The 16,289-nt window shown below is 40.2% G+C and overlaps 1 protein-coding gene across 8 annotated transcripts in view; it reads left to right on the plus strand.

Annotated features, from left to right (window-relative positions):
• ZNF638 (zinc finger protein 638) overlaps positions 1-16,289 on the plus strand; it is a 162,080-nt gene that overhangs the window by 141,702 nt on the left and 4,089 nt on the right. For 4 of the 8 annotated variants that reach the window (XM_043986999.1, XM_043987002.1, XM_043987003.1 and 1 more), the window contains 6 exons: positions 280-317; positions 4,731-6,009; positions 6,663-6,728; positions 10,446-11,394; positions 11,864-11,935; positions 13,737-13,838. In XM_043986999.1, the coding sequence (XP_043842934.1) occupies positions 280-317; positions 4,731-6,009; positions 6,663-6,728; positions 10,446-11,394; positions 11,864-11,935; positions 13,737-13,838 (2,506 nt within the window). The remainder of the gene's footprint in view (positions 1-279; positions 318-4,730; positions 6,010-6,662; positions 6,729-10,445; positions 11,395-11,863; positions 11,936-13,736; positions 13,839-16,289) is intronic. The other 4 variants (XM_043987004.1, XM_043987005.1, XM_043987001.1 and 1 more) reach the window with 4 other exon arrangements.

Raw genomic sequence — 16,289 nt, forward strand, 5'->3', positions numbered from 1 at the left:
CCTGCTCTTTCTTTGATTATTACGTGTGGCTTATTAAGCTACATGCGAGATTTTCTTCTAATAAGAACAAGAGGTCCTTTTGCTGTAACTTGATATTTAAGGTATAGTCGAGAATTTTTTGCTATTTGCTATTTAAGGTGTGATTATTTTTTATAATTGTCTTGGTTTTTAAATAATGAAAGAGTTTGATTTAACTTAAGATTGCATAACAAAATGGTCTAGACCCTAAACGATATCATATAGGATCTTCCAAATTAAATGAATGAAATTATATTTCAGGTTCAAACTGAGAGAGACCCTGAATCAGGAAAAGAGAGGTATGTTGTAGTTGTCTAGCATTTGATATTGTTCATGTATATGTATAGTTTAAAATAAAGGCTTCATGTGCATACAGAACCAAAAATGCTTGTCACCTCTGATTTGAGGTTACTTAATTAAATGTATGTGCAAGTCTGCTATGGTTTTTTTTGTGTGTGTGTTTTTTTTTTCAGAAGTTACTAATTTTTTAAAAATGCTTGAATGCATAGATATGCTTTAATTTGAATATGCAAAGATGGTGTCTCAATTAAGATTTTTATATATATGCATATATACACACACACACACATATAGCTAAATTGCTTTTGAATGACTTAACCATTGGGTCAACCTGTATTTTTTTTTTGATGCTTTCAACACCAGCATTATTTCTATTTTAAATTAGTCATTGTAGGTAACCTTTCATATTATCTATTTTATTATCATTGGCTTGAAACAAAGAAAAAACCAATTAGTATCCAAATTTTGTCAATTCTTTATCTCGTTGGTGACCCAAAATATATAGGAAAACAAAACTTAGCACCAATGACTCACTTTTATAGTAATTGCTTTGAAATCCTTCCTTTGCTCAAGGGAGGTGGGGTGAGGAGGGGAAAGGCCTTTGTATGATTTCAGAGGTATTTCTGTCTATATTTTGTAGGCAGAAGTTATTAAAAAACAAAGAAAACAATTCAAGATGTTTTATATTTATACAATAGGAAACCATATTCTTGAGTGTTTGTGACTTAGTGCTTATGAGGTATTTGCTTCTCCTTCCAGAGTATTTATTTAGGTGATTGATTCATATTAAAATTACAACATCATACATGTTTTGGGATGAGAACATACTCTTTGGGAATATAGACAGTTCTCCTGGGTAATCCACTGTCTAATCTGGGCTCATAGTTCTTTTGTTGTAGAAAAGAAAATATTGAACCATTAGTTTAGAAGTGGTGGTTATAAATTACATGAAAACATATGGAGAACTTTACCTGCCCCATAGTAGTGGACTTGAGTTTATTCCCTCAGCACAGATTACATAGGCCACACATTCAATCTTTTATAATCACACAAATGTGCCAAAGTAGTAATACCATCAGCATCTTTGAATACCAAGAGTAATAAACAAAAAAGAGTATCTCAAGGAAAACAAAGGACCCACAATTAATAGTAATTTGTCCATATTTGGTCTGTGACTGGTAAACAAGTGAATACATTTCTTTGCACGTTTCAACCTGAGCTACTGTGTTTGGAATAATCTTTCTTCTCAGCTTCTCAGACTGTTCTCCCTTCCACCTTGGTCTTTTCCCCCAGCTAATAGCCACTTTAGAAATAAACTTACAAGGAAATAAAATTTAATTTCATTGAAATTCTTCCTGCGTTAGTTACAGCCTTTCTCACCTCCCATTCCCAATTGAGTTTTCCAAGCTGAGGAATGGGAGAAGAGAGCCAGAGGATGTGATGTGACCACTCTGGATTGAATTTGCTTTTGGTTGGGTGAGCTAACCTTGAAGAAATGCTGGAATTTTCTTCACTCTTGGCACGAAGGAACTGTATGAATGTGGTCTATGTGATCATTATAGCTGCAAACCGAAGAAGGAAAAATTTGCAACTTTTTACCACTCAGTATCAGTCAAGTTCTTCTGAAAACATGATTTCTTAGCAATATGTGGTTGAAACTCCAAAGCAGAATGGAAGAGCAAGTCTTTAAAGTCTTTTAATGATGTTTTGGGGGCACTTCAGAGCTGACCCAAATATCAGAGTTTAGATCTGAGTTGAAAGCAACTTGGGGTGTGTGCTGTGACTTTGATCAAGCTCCCCATTTACTCTGCTGTGGGCTCTTAACAGGCACAGGCTCTTAAGAGAATTCCATTGTGAAGCTGGCACACGGGGAGAAAGTAAGGTCCTGTTTTCTGAGAAGCTGGACTTAGCAGCCGCTGCTGGACTGATGTAGAGGGAGGGTGATGGTGTTCTGCCAATGGCATTCTATGAGAGCTGCTGCTAACAAGGTCCTTCTTGGGGCACCTTGCTGTGCTCTGCCAGTGTGCTTCCAACAGGTGGCCATGCTCTTTTTCCACCGGAGCTCTTGATCCTAATTGTGCTTTCTTTCTACCTTCAAGGCTGTTGAACTGTATTGTTATGGGGGGGGGGGGAGGGTTGGGAATTTGATTTTCATTTCAAACTGACTCTGTGAGATACTTGGGGACCATTAAAGAAGATACTTCTCCTCAAATGCCAAAGCTGCCCCAGAAAGCTGGAAACAGCCTGATTTTTGTGAAGAAAACTTGCACCTTTGGAGCCCAACATATAAGAAAAAAGATGGAAAGATAATGCCTTTTTCAAGAATGGTCGATGTGCTTCTATAGGAAAGCAGGGTTCCCCTTTTGAAAATGTAGAACTTCTATATTAAGGTTTACAGTGTTGTGAAGATGACAGATTTTCTTAATGAAAACTTGCAGTGTCGAGGAGATGGAAAATAAAAAGCAGATCTTGGAATTGGGGGCCAAAACAATTTTCCACTCCCTTTCTGACCCAGTGACCCACAGGTGTTTTTTGATCAGTTCCTCAGGGCTCTCTCATGTCCAATAAATGAGGAGTAGAATGGAGCACCCATGACTGGAAGGGAACCTCACAATTTGAAGATGAAAGTCGGAAAGTTAGTTTTCACACATCCACTTCGCCAGGATTTTTTCTTGGCTTTATCCTGATTTATTTATTTTTTTTTTATTGACGTGTCAGTTCACTTAGACTTAGCCCCAACAAGTTGGAGCTGTTGTCCTCAGTCCCAAGTGTTTGTGAGGGCTGAATTGTTCTTCCAGTGGTGAAAAGCTGGGTTTCACACATAAACAAGATGCTGCTTGCACCTTGGAATTAAATTGCCAGAGCTTTAGTTTGTCATTACAGCTTTTCAGGAGAGAGGGATATTTTTTTTAATGTGGTCACTGATTTATAAGAAATTTGGTCTCCTTTTTGAAGTTTGAACCTGCCACTTTTAGGGGAGAAGATGACAGTGCATCAGTTCCACCAACTGGACTCCCAGGTAGCAGTAAGCATTTGCTTTTTATGATGCATTAAGTCCTTTTTGGAGGATGATCCTAATTAGCATTGGATGTCAGTTTCATTACCTGAGGAAAACATAGGGAAAGATACTTTGTTACCTGAGCCATGGAAAGCTCAAAACTTACTCTTCTCTGAAAAGCATGAGACGTCGTAAATCCTTTCATCTCCTCTTAAAACACAGACAAAAGGGAGAGGAATGTTCCTTTCTGTTCAATATTCATGCCTATCTGACTATCTCTTGCTTTTGGGCATGCCTTCCCCCAGCTTGCTACTTTAATGGTAATGTGAATACATGTCACTTCATTTTTGATAGCATGTTGGGTATACAAGATAAACAGTGATCTGTGAAATATTAATGAAAAGATGGCTCATTGGTTCTCTTGTCTCAAGGACAGAGCTGGAGAAGTAGGCACTAAATAAACATTGACATAAAAAGGAAAATACTGCTTCATAGGATTTTAAAGGAATTATTTGACTTCCATTTTCCTTCCCATATATAGCTGAAGACTCTTCCTTCAGTTATACTGTGTATTCTCACACTTTGGTAATCTGATATTTCACAAATTTTCCTCTATCTTGAATTCTCTTTAGAAGTTCTTCATAGGGAAACCTAACTTCCAGTGGAAGTGTTCTTTGAAGTGTTCTTTAAAAACAAACAAGGAAACAAACAAAAAGAAAAATTCTTTATCTTCACAACCTTGGAAATTGAAGGCAAATTCATAGCCAAACTGATCAGCCTCATCCCAAAAGAAGGGTGATGTGTTTGGGGTTGAAGGGGTATTTGTTACATGTCACTTTTCTCCCCTCTCCCTTTCCATTAATTTCCAGTTGTAGCTTTTTAGATGTGGTCTAGTCAAATGACACATTCTTTATGTGAGCATGGTGGAGAAAATTAGAGCTTTTAGGTCGCCACTTTTGGGGAAATGGGCTCTTTAGAGTAAATTGAAATGTTTTTGATGGGGGAGGGCAGTGTTCTCTGCGCGTACCTGTATACACGTGTCTACCCTCCCAAAATCAGATGCCAGCTTGATCTTAAGAAAAACACCTGCTCTTGGGTCAAAGCCCTTGTTAAATAAGCAAAAATAATGAGCAGAACAGTCTTACTTTTACAGGTAATTTCCTTTGAATTACAAGGAAGCTTTCTGTTCTAAAGAGGATTTCTTTTTTAAAAAATTAAATTGTTCACTGATTTACCTCAAATATTTTTAACCATTTTAACGCTGATAAGGCTAGATTTCCCAATGCTAATTACTAATGCATCAGGAAATCTTAACCATTGGCGTCAAGAGGGTTATTTATAATGGTTGAATTCTCATCATAGTTTGATTTTTGTTTGTTTTTTGTTTGTGTTTTTTGTTTTTAAATACCTTTAGCCCTGACTTGAAACACAATCCAGTTGATGAAAGTGAGGTGCAAACAGCAGCTGATAGCTCCTCAGTTAAGCCTAGTGAAATCAAGGAAGAGACCACCCCCAGTCCCGTCCTCCAAATGGAGCTTTCCACATTGCAGGAAGACACCTTCAAGGGAGAACCTGAAAGAAGAGCAGTGTGTGACTCTGACTCAGCTCCTGGAAAGGTGGAGGTGGAAGTACAGGTGGAGGAGGCAGAGTTGGGGAATCCTGATGGTGCCTCTGCCCTGGCCAAGGCTGAACTCACCCAGGATGGTACAGAGAATTCCGTGCCTACTGCTCCAGACAACATGGCTGATCTGGGGAAGGAAGAGATGGTCAGAGCTAAAGCTGAACTAGAGCCAGGTCCCTCCAGTGGGCTGTGGGCAGAAGAAAGGGACAGTAAGCAAAAGGTGGAAGAGTCTCTTCCTGAGACCGAAGATGCCCACAGTGTGGAGAAGTCTGGAAATGCCCTTTCAGGGCCTGGTGGAGAAGCAGCAGCAGGCATGGAAATGCTTGAAGTTGCTTCAGAAGTGCTACCTCCTGCTTTTCCCATGGTCACAATACAAGGAGCTTCTACTGGGAATGAGAAGGTATCAGTAAGCAAAGAGGAAATTGGTGAGAAACACACCCTGGAGGAAAGGGAGGACAAGGTGATTGAATTCAGGGACACTAGAGTTGAGCTGAAAGCTGCGCTGGAAATAGGACCAGAAAAAGACCCTGACAAAAATGTAGCTGAGGATGCGTTGGGTGTAGAGAAATGTGAAAAGAATGTCCTGGTGGCAAGAGAGAAAATAGCAGACAACACTGTGACCAAGGAGCCTGTGAATAAAGGAGTGGGCCAAGCTAGTAAGCCTGATGAAACGAATAAAACCAGTGTTCAGGTGGTGTCAAATGCCTCCTCCAGCAAGCTGAGCTCCAAGCCTGGGGCTTCCACCCCAAACACACTCAAGACAAAAGTGACTGGTCAGAAAAGTGAGGTCAAAACGGAAGATCAGAGGACATGCTCAAAGCTTCTGGCCAAAAGCCAAGCAAGCACGGACAAGAAGCTTGTGGCCAAAGACATGGGCTCCTTTAGAACTGCCAGTACCAGGTCTACCCTGGCTGAAAGCAGCAAATCTAAAGCTTCCCCCAGCGGCATAGCCAGAGGAGGCAGTGGGCGGACCTCACTTCCACAAGACAAGGATTACAGGGCTCTAGCAAAACAGTCTCAAGAAACAGAGACTAGACCTTCCACCATGAAACGGGATGACAGCAGCAATAAGGTGAGAAAAGGCAGGAAGGCCGGCTCGGTGTAATTGTCAAGTAACTAACTCTGCTGCTCCGGCTATGGAGCAGACTGTGTACATGTGCTTTCACATCCCCTTCCCTGAGCTCCCCCACTCCTTTTCCTTCAGAATTGCTGGCTTTTAGGCCAAAAGCAGCATGACAGGTAATTTGTTCATTTGCGTTGCTAACAGCTTTGATGCATCATTTGAGTAACAGGTTTGAAAAGTGGTATATGCATAAGGTTCTGTCAGGGAGGATACACTTTCTTTTTTAAAAATTCTATGCAGTGAATCTCCTAAATGTTATTTCTGCCAGTCTGCCTCTTGATTGGGGGGAAAAAAGTTTTTGTCTTCTTTTGTGAATTGTGGCTACCTTTTTTTTTTAATCAAATCATTGATCACCCTACACAGGGACTGGTTTTAGGGAGAAGAGATCTTTAATATGATATTAATGATGACTTTGTTTCAGAGACTTTGCCTATATTACTAAGCGATTGATGGCTTAGTTTTATACTCTTAAGTATTCAAACAATTATTGAGTCCACTATGACCATGTTACTTGCACTCGATGTGATGTTTTGGCTCTTTAAAGAAGACTGACTACCTGATTGTGTGTCCTGTGTTCCTTCATCCCTTGTCTAATCTTTCAGACTTCTGCTGGGCAGAACACTAAGAACCCTAAAGGCAGCTCTGGTAAAACTGCCAAACCTAGAGAGGTAAGGACTGACCTTTCCCTCTCACCCCTATCCCTCCTTGGGAGGATTCTATGTGAAAAACTATGTGGGGAAAAACAGAAGGGACGGTGAAAGAGGAGGAGAACTGGACTTGAGTTGATCTTTGTTTTTATTAGCTTAGAGCTTTTGCATTAGACCCTTCAGAGACTAGGAGAAAGAATCATGAATCTTAAAGGAGATGTTACCAGTCTTAGGAAGACCGTGTGTGACACCATAAGACAAGTACTATAGCTCGAGGGAGGTGTAGACAATTTAATTGAGCTTTCCTTTTTTTTCTCTTTAAAAATTAAAACAAATACTTGGTCTTTCTACCTTGCCCAGCCTGGAAGTATAGGGCTACACAAGTCCCACTGTGATCAGCATGGGAGCTGTATTCTGTTTCTTACCTAGAAGTTTTTTGTACAAACCCCCCCCCCCCCCTTTCATAGGCAAGCCCCTGTTCCTGGGGCTTTATGCCAGACAGTGTAGGCACCTGATCAGCTTAGCTCATGGTAGCTTAGAACTCCTGAGCTCAAGAGGTCCAGCAGCAGCAGCCTTGGTCTCCCAGGCAGCTGGAGGGAGCTGGTTTAGAGGCTGCACCACTGTGGCCTGTCCTTAGTTGTTTCAAAGAAACAACCATTGTTGAAGATGAGCAGAATGATCTTCCTCAAAATGATATTTTAAGGGTGGAAGAGGGATGAGGTGAAACAATATGTGTGAGGTCCAGGGGTGTCTCTGCAGACAGTGTGCTCCGTGCCATAGCACTACCTTGTAAGAAAATCCATTTCATCTTGTATTTTGTCTCCTTTGGACTGGGCATGAAAGGAATCAATCTGGGGTTCCTTAATGGATAATAGTATAGTATGACTTATTTCATTCCTTTTCTCGTGTTCCTTTTTTGTTTTAGGGTTTGTGTTTCAGCCATGTAAAGCATGCTTTCCTATGTCTGTTTGCTTTCACTTTGTTCTTTTCTTTAAGAGACTAAATATTAGGGTGATGTAATTGTGGGGAGAAACTTTGTATTTCCATCCTATCTAAAGTTAGATGCAGACTGAGTTTGGGGATTTTGTTTGAAAAGAAGGAAAAATAATTCATCCCATTAATTTATTAGTAAATCAGATTTTTGGTGTTGGTTTGTTGTGGGTTTTTTTAAAATATAACTTAGTTGGACCTTTTCTTTTCAGTAAGACCTCCCTCCTCTGTAAATGCAGAATGGTTGCTTAGTTTGAATTAGAAGTGACCTTAGAAATCTTTTAATCCAACCTACACAGAGTTTGGGTAACATGAGTGGTTATATAGCTAGTTAGTGGCAGATTCGGGTTGAGAATACTATTTGAAATGTCTTGTTCCTTGTATCTGTGAGAAAATAATGGGATTTGTCAATGTCCAAAGGCCCCACCTGGAGGAGATTGATTTGGATTGATTGAATTAAGTGAGAGTGATTGACTTCACTGATTAACCTACTTAAAGTTGACTTGATTGAAGCCTGGCCCTCAAGAGTATTGTTCTCAGAAGCTGTAGACTCAGAAACATCCCACCCCCACCCACCCCCACACAGGAACTCCTAACTAACTAAAGGAAGTTAACTAACTTAAGATAGCCTTCAAGTCATGTCAATCAATGGGCTTAAATGCTACCAGCCAGTTAGCTTGGAGCAGTGTGTGGGAACAACCTCTTTTCCGGACTGCTGGGAGCTTCCGCTCTGAAAGGCACAGGATCTTCCTCTTTGTGGCTGGAACTCCGAGATGGTGGCAAGAGATTTGGGAGAAGAACCAGGCCAGGTTGAACTCTTATCTCTCCTCTAGGGTAGATAGGTTTCTTAACTCCATGTGTTTTCTCTTTAATAAATATTAAATGCCCAAAGACTTGGTGCTAAATTTGTAAGTCTTAAAAGTTTTGGGGTGAGGGAGACAGAACATGTCATCCATCCCAGGGGAGAGACGGTACAATACATGGTGTGTTCTAGTGCCATTGTTAAATGTGCCAGTCCTTTTTGGTGGGATTTATTTTCTTTAATTGAAACCTATTCTCCCTTCCTCCAATCCCTCTTTTATACAACTTCCAAAATAATATGTTAAAGCAGGACTGCACATGTAACTTCCCTCTCAAAAACTGTGGCTTTTTATTGTCTCCAGGACAAACTCAGCCTGTCCTTCCCCCCACCCCTGATCTTTACAAAAAAATGATAGTGATCCTTTTGTTAAGTGTGCTTCATTTTTCTTTAAAACTTTTTTCTAATTTATGTTTGTTTTCATATCATCTTCATTTCCAGATATATCCCTCTCTTGTCCTCTGCCTAGTGTAGCTATCCCTATTAACAGAGATTGAAAAAGAAAAAGACAGTTCAGCAAAACCAGTGAACTTGTTAACTGTGTCCGAGTAAATACGACATCCCTTATCTATAGTCTCCTGATTGGGGAGGGGAGGGAGAAGGTGCATTTTCTGGGTTGGTTTTGGGGGGGGGGGAGTTTGGTTTTTTTTTAGCCAGCCTCTTATTTAAAACTCTTCATCATATAGCTCCCAAATACTTTTCATATTTCTCTTGTGTGTTTCAGTCAAAACGGGCTGCTAGCTATTCTCTGAACTCGACATTCCACCCTTACACTTTCATACGGGCTGTTCTAACCCTTCCATACCTTCACATCTTAGAACTTAACAAGGCTCAGCTCAATTGCCAATTAATGTGGTTAGCCACTCTCCTTTTCCTTCAGTTGTTAAATGTTCTCTCCTGCCTCAAATTATCTCGTATTTATATATGTCTGTCAAGGGAGGGGTCAGAGATTAGTTTCTCTCCAATTAATAACTTTTCTTAAGTGTTTTTTTTAACCTTAGACTCTCATCTCAGATCTCCCACCATTGAATCCAACCTCATAATAAAATTCGAACAAAACTCCCAAGAACAGAATGACATTATAGGACAGCATATTCACTCTGCCCATAGTCCCCTTCCCCACCTGTCTTTATATCATATTGTGCCTGATGCATTACCTTTCTTGCATGTAGTAAGTAGGCATTTAACAGCTATACTTGAATTCTGAATTAAGTAATTTTATTTAGAAAAAGTGGAGTATAAATTCTATTTATGAATGTAAAGTTTAATCTTTAATCCACTGAGTTGTGTAAGATTCAAATTTTTTTTGGTCATTTTATCTTTCTGGGCATATTTGAATCTTAATCCAGAGATCATTTGGATATCATTTAATACATTGGAGTAGTTGATGTTATTGCAGGACCTTAAAAAGATGTATATAAAAGCATCATTCGACGATGCTTTATGGATAAAACTTAAAAAAAAGAAATAGCTGATATATCCAGTAGGGTGTGGATTGCAGCTCTGACCACATAAAATAATTGATGACTTCTTTTGAATAGCTTTTTGTTTGAATCAGCTTTTTATAAGATGCGAGCTTCCTTTATTGTATGGGAAAGTTCTTTTGGGTGATATTCATGGAGCAAGACTGCCCTTGTAAATGCTTTATCAGTGGGATATAAACTATAGTTAGCTTATGTTGCCAATCCCCTTGAATTCCTTTAACTCCCCAGGATTATTAGTATTGAAATTATATAAATAAAAGCTTGTGTTATTGTCATGAGGGTCAAATGAGATCGCATATTTAAAGTACTACATAAATGTTAGCTTTTTATCATTATTAGAGTCAAATGTTGCCTAACAATTAAGTAGCTAGTTGAAGTTTATAACATTATACTTTTGTTTTTCAGGAGGAAGAACTTTTTCCATTTAATTTGGATGAGTTTGTTACCGTGGATGAAGTTATAGAAGAGATAGATCCTTCTCAAGCCAAGCAAAATGCACCAAAGGGGAAAAAGAAAGAACTTCCCAAGAATCCTCCTTCCTCTGAGATTAACTTAAAAAGAAGGAAGGGGAAAAGCTCAATATCTTGTGTTGCTGAGAGTGAGTTATCTTTTGTTACATTGGATGAGATTGGTGAAGAAGAAGATGCAGCTGCTCACCTGACCATAGAGTCTAATTTAGAAACTAAAGCTCTGGTCACTGTAGATGAAGTTAATGATGAAGAGGAGCTAAATGTGGAAGAAATGGTTAAAAATGCGAATTCCCTTCTTACTTTAGATGAGATAATTGAGCAAGATGATTGCACTTCCCATGGTGAACCTAAAGATGTCACTATTTTGTCAGTGGATGAAGAGCGAGATCTTTTGAAGAGGGAACCCCTAGTAACTGTGGATGAAATTGGAGAAGTAGAAGAGCTACCTTTAAATGAGTCAGCAGATATAAATTTTGCTCCTATAAATCCTAAGGAAGAAGAAAATACTGTGAGGGAGTCCATTGGCTTCATCTCTTCTCAGGTGCCTGAGGACCCAACTACTTTAGTTACGGTAGATGAAATACAAGATGACAGCAGTGATGTCCATTTAGTGACTTTAGATGAAGTGACAGAAGAAGATGAAGAGTCTTTGGCAGACTTTAACAACCTCAAAGAGGAGCTTAATTTTGTTACTGTTGATGAGGTTGGAGAAGAGGAAGAGGGAGAGAATGACTTAAAAGTTGAGATAACTAGAAAAGATGTTTGCCCTGTGGCTAAAACAGGAGGCATTAAGAAGAAACCTAAAGCTTTGCACCAAATGGGCCAGATTAGTGAGGAGGTTATAGAAAAAGACCCCCAAACTCTGACTGAAAGACATCTAGCAGGTAGGAACTAGGTAATGGTAGGTTTCTCTCTCTGTTGCTTTTTTAAAGATGAAAATTTTGTCGTAGTAAGCATTGAGTAAGTTCTTGTCAACTCGATTTTTTCTGCTTTAAAAATTATCTGAAGTGAATCTCCTAAAAGTTATTTCTGCCACTTTGCCTCTGAATTGGAAGTTTTGTGTCCCTTTTATAAATTTTAGCTTCTTTTTATAAATCTCATTAATCGCTCTGAACTGGGATATGTTCCAGGAAGAAGAGATTTTAATAATATCAGAGTGACTTCGAGTTTGAAGGGAACTCAGTAATATTTTAACAAATATATTTTGAAAGTATTTTAACAAAAAAAAATGTATTGTTGTGCTATTTGGATAGTATTTTGGCCATGTAGTGATAAGAGCCAAGGAAGAGTTTATGGGTTATTGTATGACCTGATTAAATATGTTAAAGATATTTACACTTTGCTTAATTTCAGAGCAAAGCATGTCCCAAGTTGTTTCACTTCAAGAAAAGGGGATGAAGCCAGAGAGCAAGCAAGAGCACTCAGGTAGGAACTAGAGCTAAAATGATCGCCCCCATAACCCACCTTGGCCATGTCTTTGGTCGTTTTAAAGGTTCTCCAGCTTTTACCATAGAATTTCCTTCTGCCCTGACCTACCATGCATGAATTGTGTGCATCATCGTAGATAAAGGAGGATTCACACAATCTAGTTTGTCTTTTTCTGCTTCAGAACTTATGTGTAGGCATAACATGGGATCCTCCAGATTTGGCATCTAGCCTCATCGGGTCCTTCAGGGCTGCTTGACAGTTTTCTTGATTTTTAGTGACTTCTGTCATTTCCCCTTCCCCAGATTCCTCATGTTTACAGTAAGTTACATAGCCTCCCACTTGACTTAGAAGAGAGAGTCCATCAGTCCTCTTTCTCCATTCATCGAAACGTGCAAAAGATAGAGAAGGAACAAGTAGCCAACAGTAGACATGACAGGGTAGTAGAGACCTCCGAGTGAGCATTGTAGAATCTGCACAGCTTAAGGCTCCACATGTAGTCTCTAGTTCTTTTCTCTGACTGCCCAAAGGACATCCCTAGGTAAATGGCCCATGGGCATGTCCAGCACAGTAGAGCTCAAGGGTTTTTCTCTTTAAGGCTGACTTTACTATTCCTGTCTAGGACATTAATGTTCGTTCTCATCCAGTTAACATACCTATGTATTATCTCCCTGGAAGCATGGAAACAGAGATCTTTTCACTTATTTGTCTTTGGATCCCCAGTGCTGGGCACATAATGCGTATAATTTGGTCTGTCTTCCATGGCCAAGGAACCCTGCAAAGGGCTTCGTAAACTTGGAAGCACTGTATCCTTGTCAGGCAGTAACGGAGGTTGTGCCACTGCCACCCACTCCAAAGCAGTGCCTGAGGAGCATCCCTTCCCTCCTCCCACTTGTGCAGAGTCTCTGCCTCAGATGTTTTTGAGGCAGAATGTCTTTAAGTGCTTTGTTTTCAAGGTCCAGGACAAATGGGCACCAATTTATTTTTCCCACTTGTTCTGGTATTTGGTTCTGGCCCTTTATTTTTTCTGTCCCATCCCTATTCTCTTTTTAACCATTTCAAACTCCTCTTTGCTTTCTTAAAAGCATATAGGGATTGCTGTGTGGCTTTCAAAACTGCTCTTCCTGTTTTGTGCATTTAAAGAAGTTACTGTGTCTCTTTCGGCATCCCTTCTGTTACTTCTGCTCCCATATCCCATCCCACCCTCTTGACATTAAACAGCAAGAGGAGGAATTAAAAGGACCCTCCTAATAGATGAGCACAGTTGTGTTTATGACTGAATCCACACAGGGGCTGTGTACCCTACCTTGCTCTTGGGGGGAGGCAACATATTTCATCCTTGGCTAGTTTCACCAGAGTTCTTCAGTCTTTCAAAGCTGTTTTTCTTGTCCTTGTCCATAAATTGTTCCCATGATTGTCCTCTTACTTTGCATCAGGTCACACTAGACGAGTGAGCCTTTCACATCTTTGTTTATTACAGCACAATTGTTTTGCACTTGTGTACTATAATTATTTAGCCAGTCCCTGTTCTCTCATGGCCATCTAAGGCCACCCTTAAGAGTCTCCTTTTTTGTTTGTAGCTTTCTCTTCCTGAGTGCTGACCTCCTCTCCAGCCCCTCCTTTTGCTCCCCAAAGGTCCCTGTTATCACTCTATGCACATACAGAAAAAAGGAAAAAAGAACATTTTCCACTATAGGTTTCTGGAACAGAATGAAAAAATTATAATACACGTCAGGTTGTTCTCCTTTAGAAAATCCAGGGATTGCTACTATAACGTTAATCTTTTCACTTCTCTTTAAAGCCAAAACTACAGTTAAGAGAAGTAGAACCAAGAAAATGCCATCGTCAGAGAGTTTTGACACATCAGAACCAACAAAACTAGAAGAGGCCTCAATGAATATAGGTAAAAGGGCTATAAGAGAAAGCGTTATCTGTGTAGGGGTAGAATCAGTCAGAAGGACCCACATCTGAATAGGAATCGCTTCAATGACATTCTGAACAAGTCAGGTTTTATTTGCATTTGAGTGGGGTGGGGGCAGACCTAACCAGACAGGCCCTTCTCCTGACTGAGTTCTCAGTTTATTGGGACCTGGCCTCAATCTGCTTCACTTGAATTTCTCTTGTTCCTTCTTCCACTTGACAGTGCTTCTGCTGATTGAGAAGGCAGGCTCTCCTACCCCTCCACTTGGCCCAGTCTTCTCTTCAAGCTAAACCTAATCACATAACTTAGCGCAACTGGCCTGTTAGAAAATGAAAAAATTTGCAGGGTCTTTTCATATCTAGCCAGCAGTGACTTGGAAGTGAGATGCTTTTCAAACCTTGGGGGGCAGTTGAAAAGACAGACCAGTAGGAGAAGCCTCAAGTAGCCATTTGCTCACTTCATCCTAGAAACATGCTCATGAGTAGACCTTCTACAGCAGGTATGATGCAAAATAAGTATTGCAGTGGACCTTGCCCCCAGAGGGCTTATTTAGGTGGAGATGGGAGATCTATCCAGAGGAAAACAACACAGGGTAACCAGAAAGAGTTGTCACCTCTGACCTTGAGCATGTTACGTCATCACTCTAGGCCTTAATTTTCAGATGTGTGAAATGAGGGGATTGGAGTAGATTGCCTCTACTATCCTTGTTAATTCTTCAATCCTGAAAAATATCCAAAGGGGGAAAAAATCTCTGTTATCTAGAATACCCAGAAAACCTTCATGGTGTCAGCTGTGGGTTGTGAGAAAGGGGCCTGCATCTGTTGGACAGTGGCTAGTAGCAACATACTGCACGTTGGAGTTTTTTAGTAGACGTTTTACTCACTGTTGGTGTTAGAAGGTATGGAGGGGGTGGGCAGCTAGGTGGTGCAGTGGATAAAGCACCAGCCCTGGATTCAGGAGGACCTGAGTTCAAATCCAGCCTCAGACCCAGTGTAACTCTGGGCAAGTCACTTAACCCTCATTGTCCAGCGGGGGCCTCCCCCCCCCAAAAAAAAAAAAAAGGAGGAGGAGGTATGGAGAATATGAAGCTGATACAGAAAAGCATGGTTATCCAAAAGAAACAGTGCTTCAAAAGAGGTAATAGCTACTTAGTAATTTCCAGAACAGATAGACAGTAGATAGTAGTACAGTGTAGATGGACTTGGGACTGTCTAAAGATTTGATGTTCTTGGGGAAAAGTCTGTTACATTACATGAATGCTCCAGGCATCTCTACAGGGAGGGCTCTATATGGTTTGTCCTATTCACAGATAAAAATGTTAGAAGGATAGATGACGGCATGATCCAATTTGTAGAAGATGACAAAAGGCCCAGCACACTAGGTGCCAGAGTAAGGACTGAAAAGACATTGACAAGCTAGAGCTTGTTTAGGATAAAATTTAATAGAGATAAATGTGAAAGCTGACATAGCTTCAAAAACAAACCTTTTACAACAAGGTAGAAGCAGCACATGATCAGCCCGTAGTTAGCCTGTTTGCCAAAGATCTGGGTTTTAGTGAACTGCAAAGCCAGGGTAATAGGGCATCACCTGCAGAAGCAAAGATGTAGCTATCCCTCGGTACTCTTGCTTTGCTCTTAACATGTGTAGCGGCATAGGAAGGTCACTGACAAGCCAGAGACCCTCTGGAGAGGGCACCCAGGGTGCTTGGGTCCCTGACAACGCCTGGGAGTGTTTAGCTTAGAGAAGAGAAGACAGGTGTCTTCAGGTGTTTGAATGACTGCCCAGTGAAAGAGGCATTGGACTTGTTCTGTCCCTGCTCATTCTTCACCTATGAAAGGAAGGGCTCGAACAAGATGTTCTCTGAGGACCCTTCCAGCACTAGTCTTTTGGTCTTGTGACTACTTGTTAAGCTAAGTAGGGGGGATTGTGACGGTTGATGAGTCTAAATTAAGCTTAAATAGTGGGTTGAGTAACTGAATGCGGGGGTCGTAAAAGGTTTGGCAACAGTAAGAGGTTATGTATACCTCTTCTTTATACCTATATACCCTGGGTCATGTCAAAATTTCTTGGACATAAAGAGGTCCCTGAGTGAGAAAAGTTTAAGAAAGGCCTATTCTAAATCAGGGGTTTATCTATAACTTGGTACCTATTTAAATATTTTATTGTTAACTTTTTCCATATGATTAGTTTTCTTTGTAGTCTTGAGTGTTTTATTTTAAACATTTATAAATATTTTGAGAACAGGCTTTTAGACTCCACCAGATTGCCAAAAAGGGTCTCCCTGCCACCAAAGAAGTTAAAAACTTCTGATCTTGAAGGCTCTTCTGATGGAAATTCTGCAGTTCTGAGGTTTTCCTCATAGTCCATTTGTTTGTGTCTTAAGGCAGCTAAGTTCTTAAAAATGAATCTTGGGTTTTTTTTCCTACCTCAAAA

The sequence above is a fragment of the Dromiciops gliroides genome, chromosome 2, assembly GCF_019393635.1.
Source record: "Dromiciops gliroides isolate mDroGli1 chromosome 2, mDroGli1.pri, whole genome shotgun sequence".
NCBI lineage: Eukaryota > Metazoa > Chordata > Mammalia > Microbiotheria > Microbiotheriidae > Dromiciops > Dromiciops gliroides.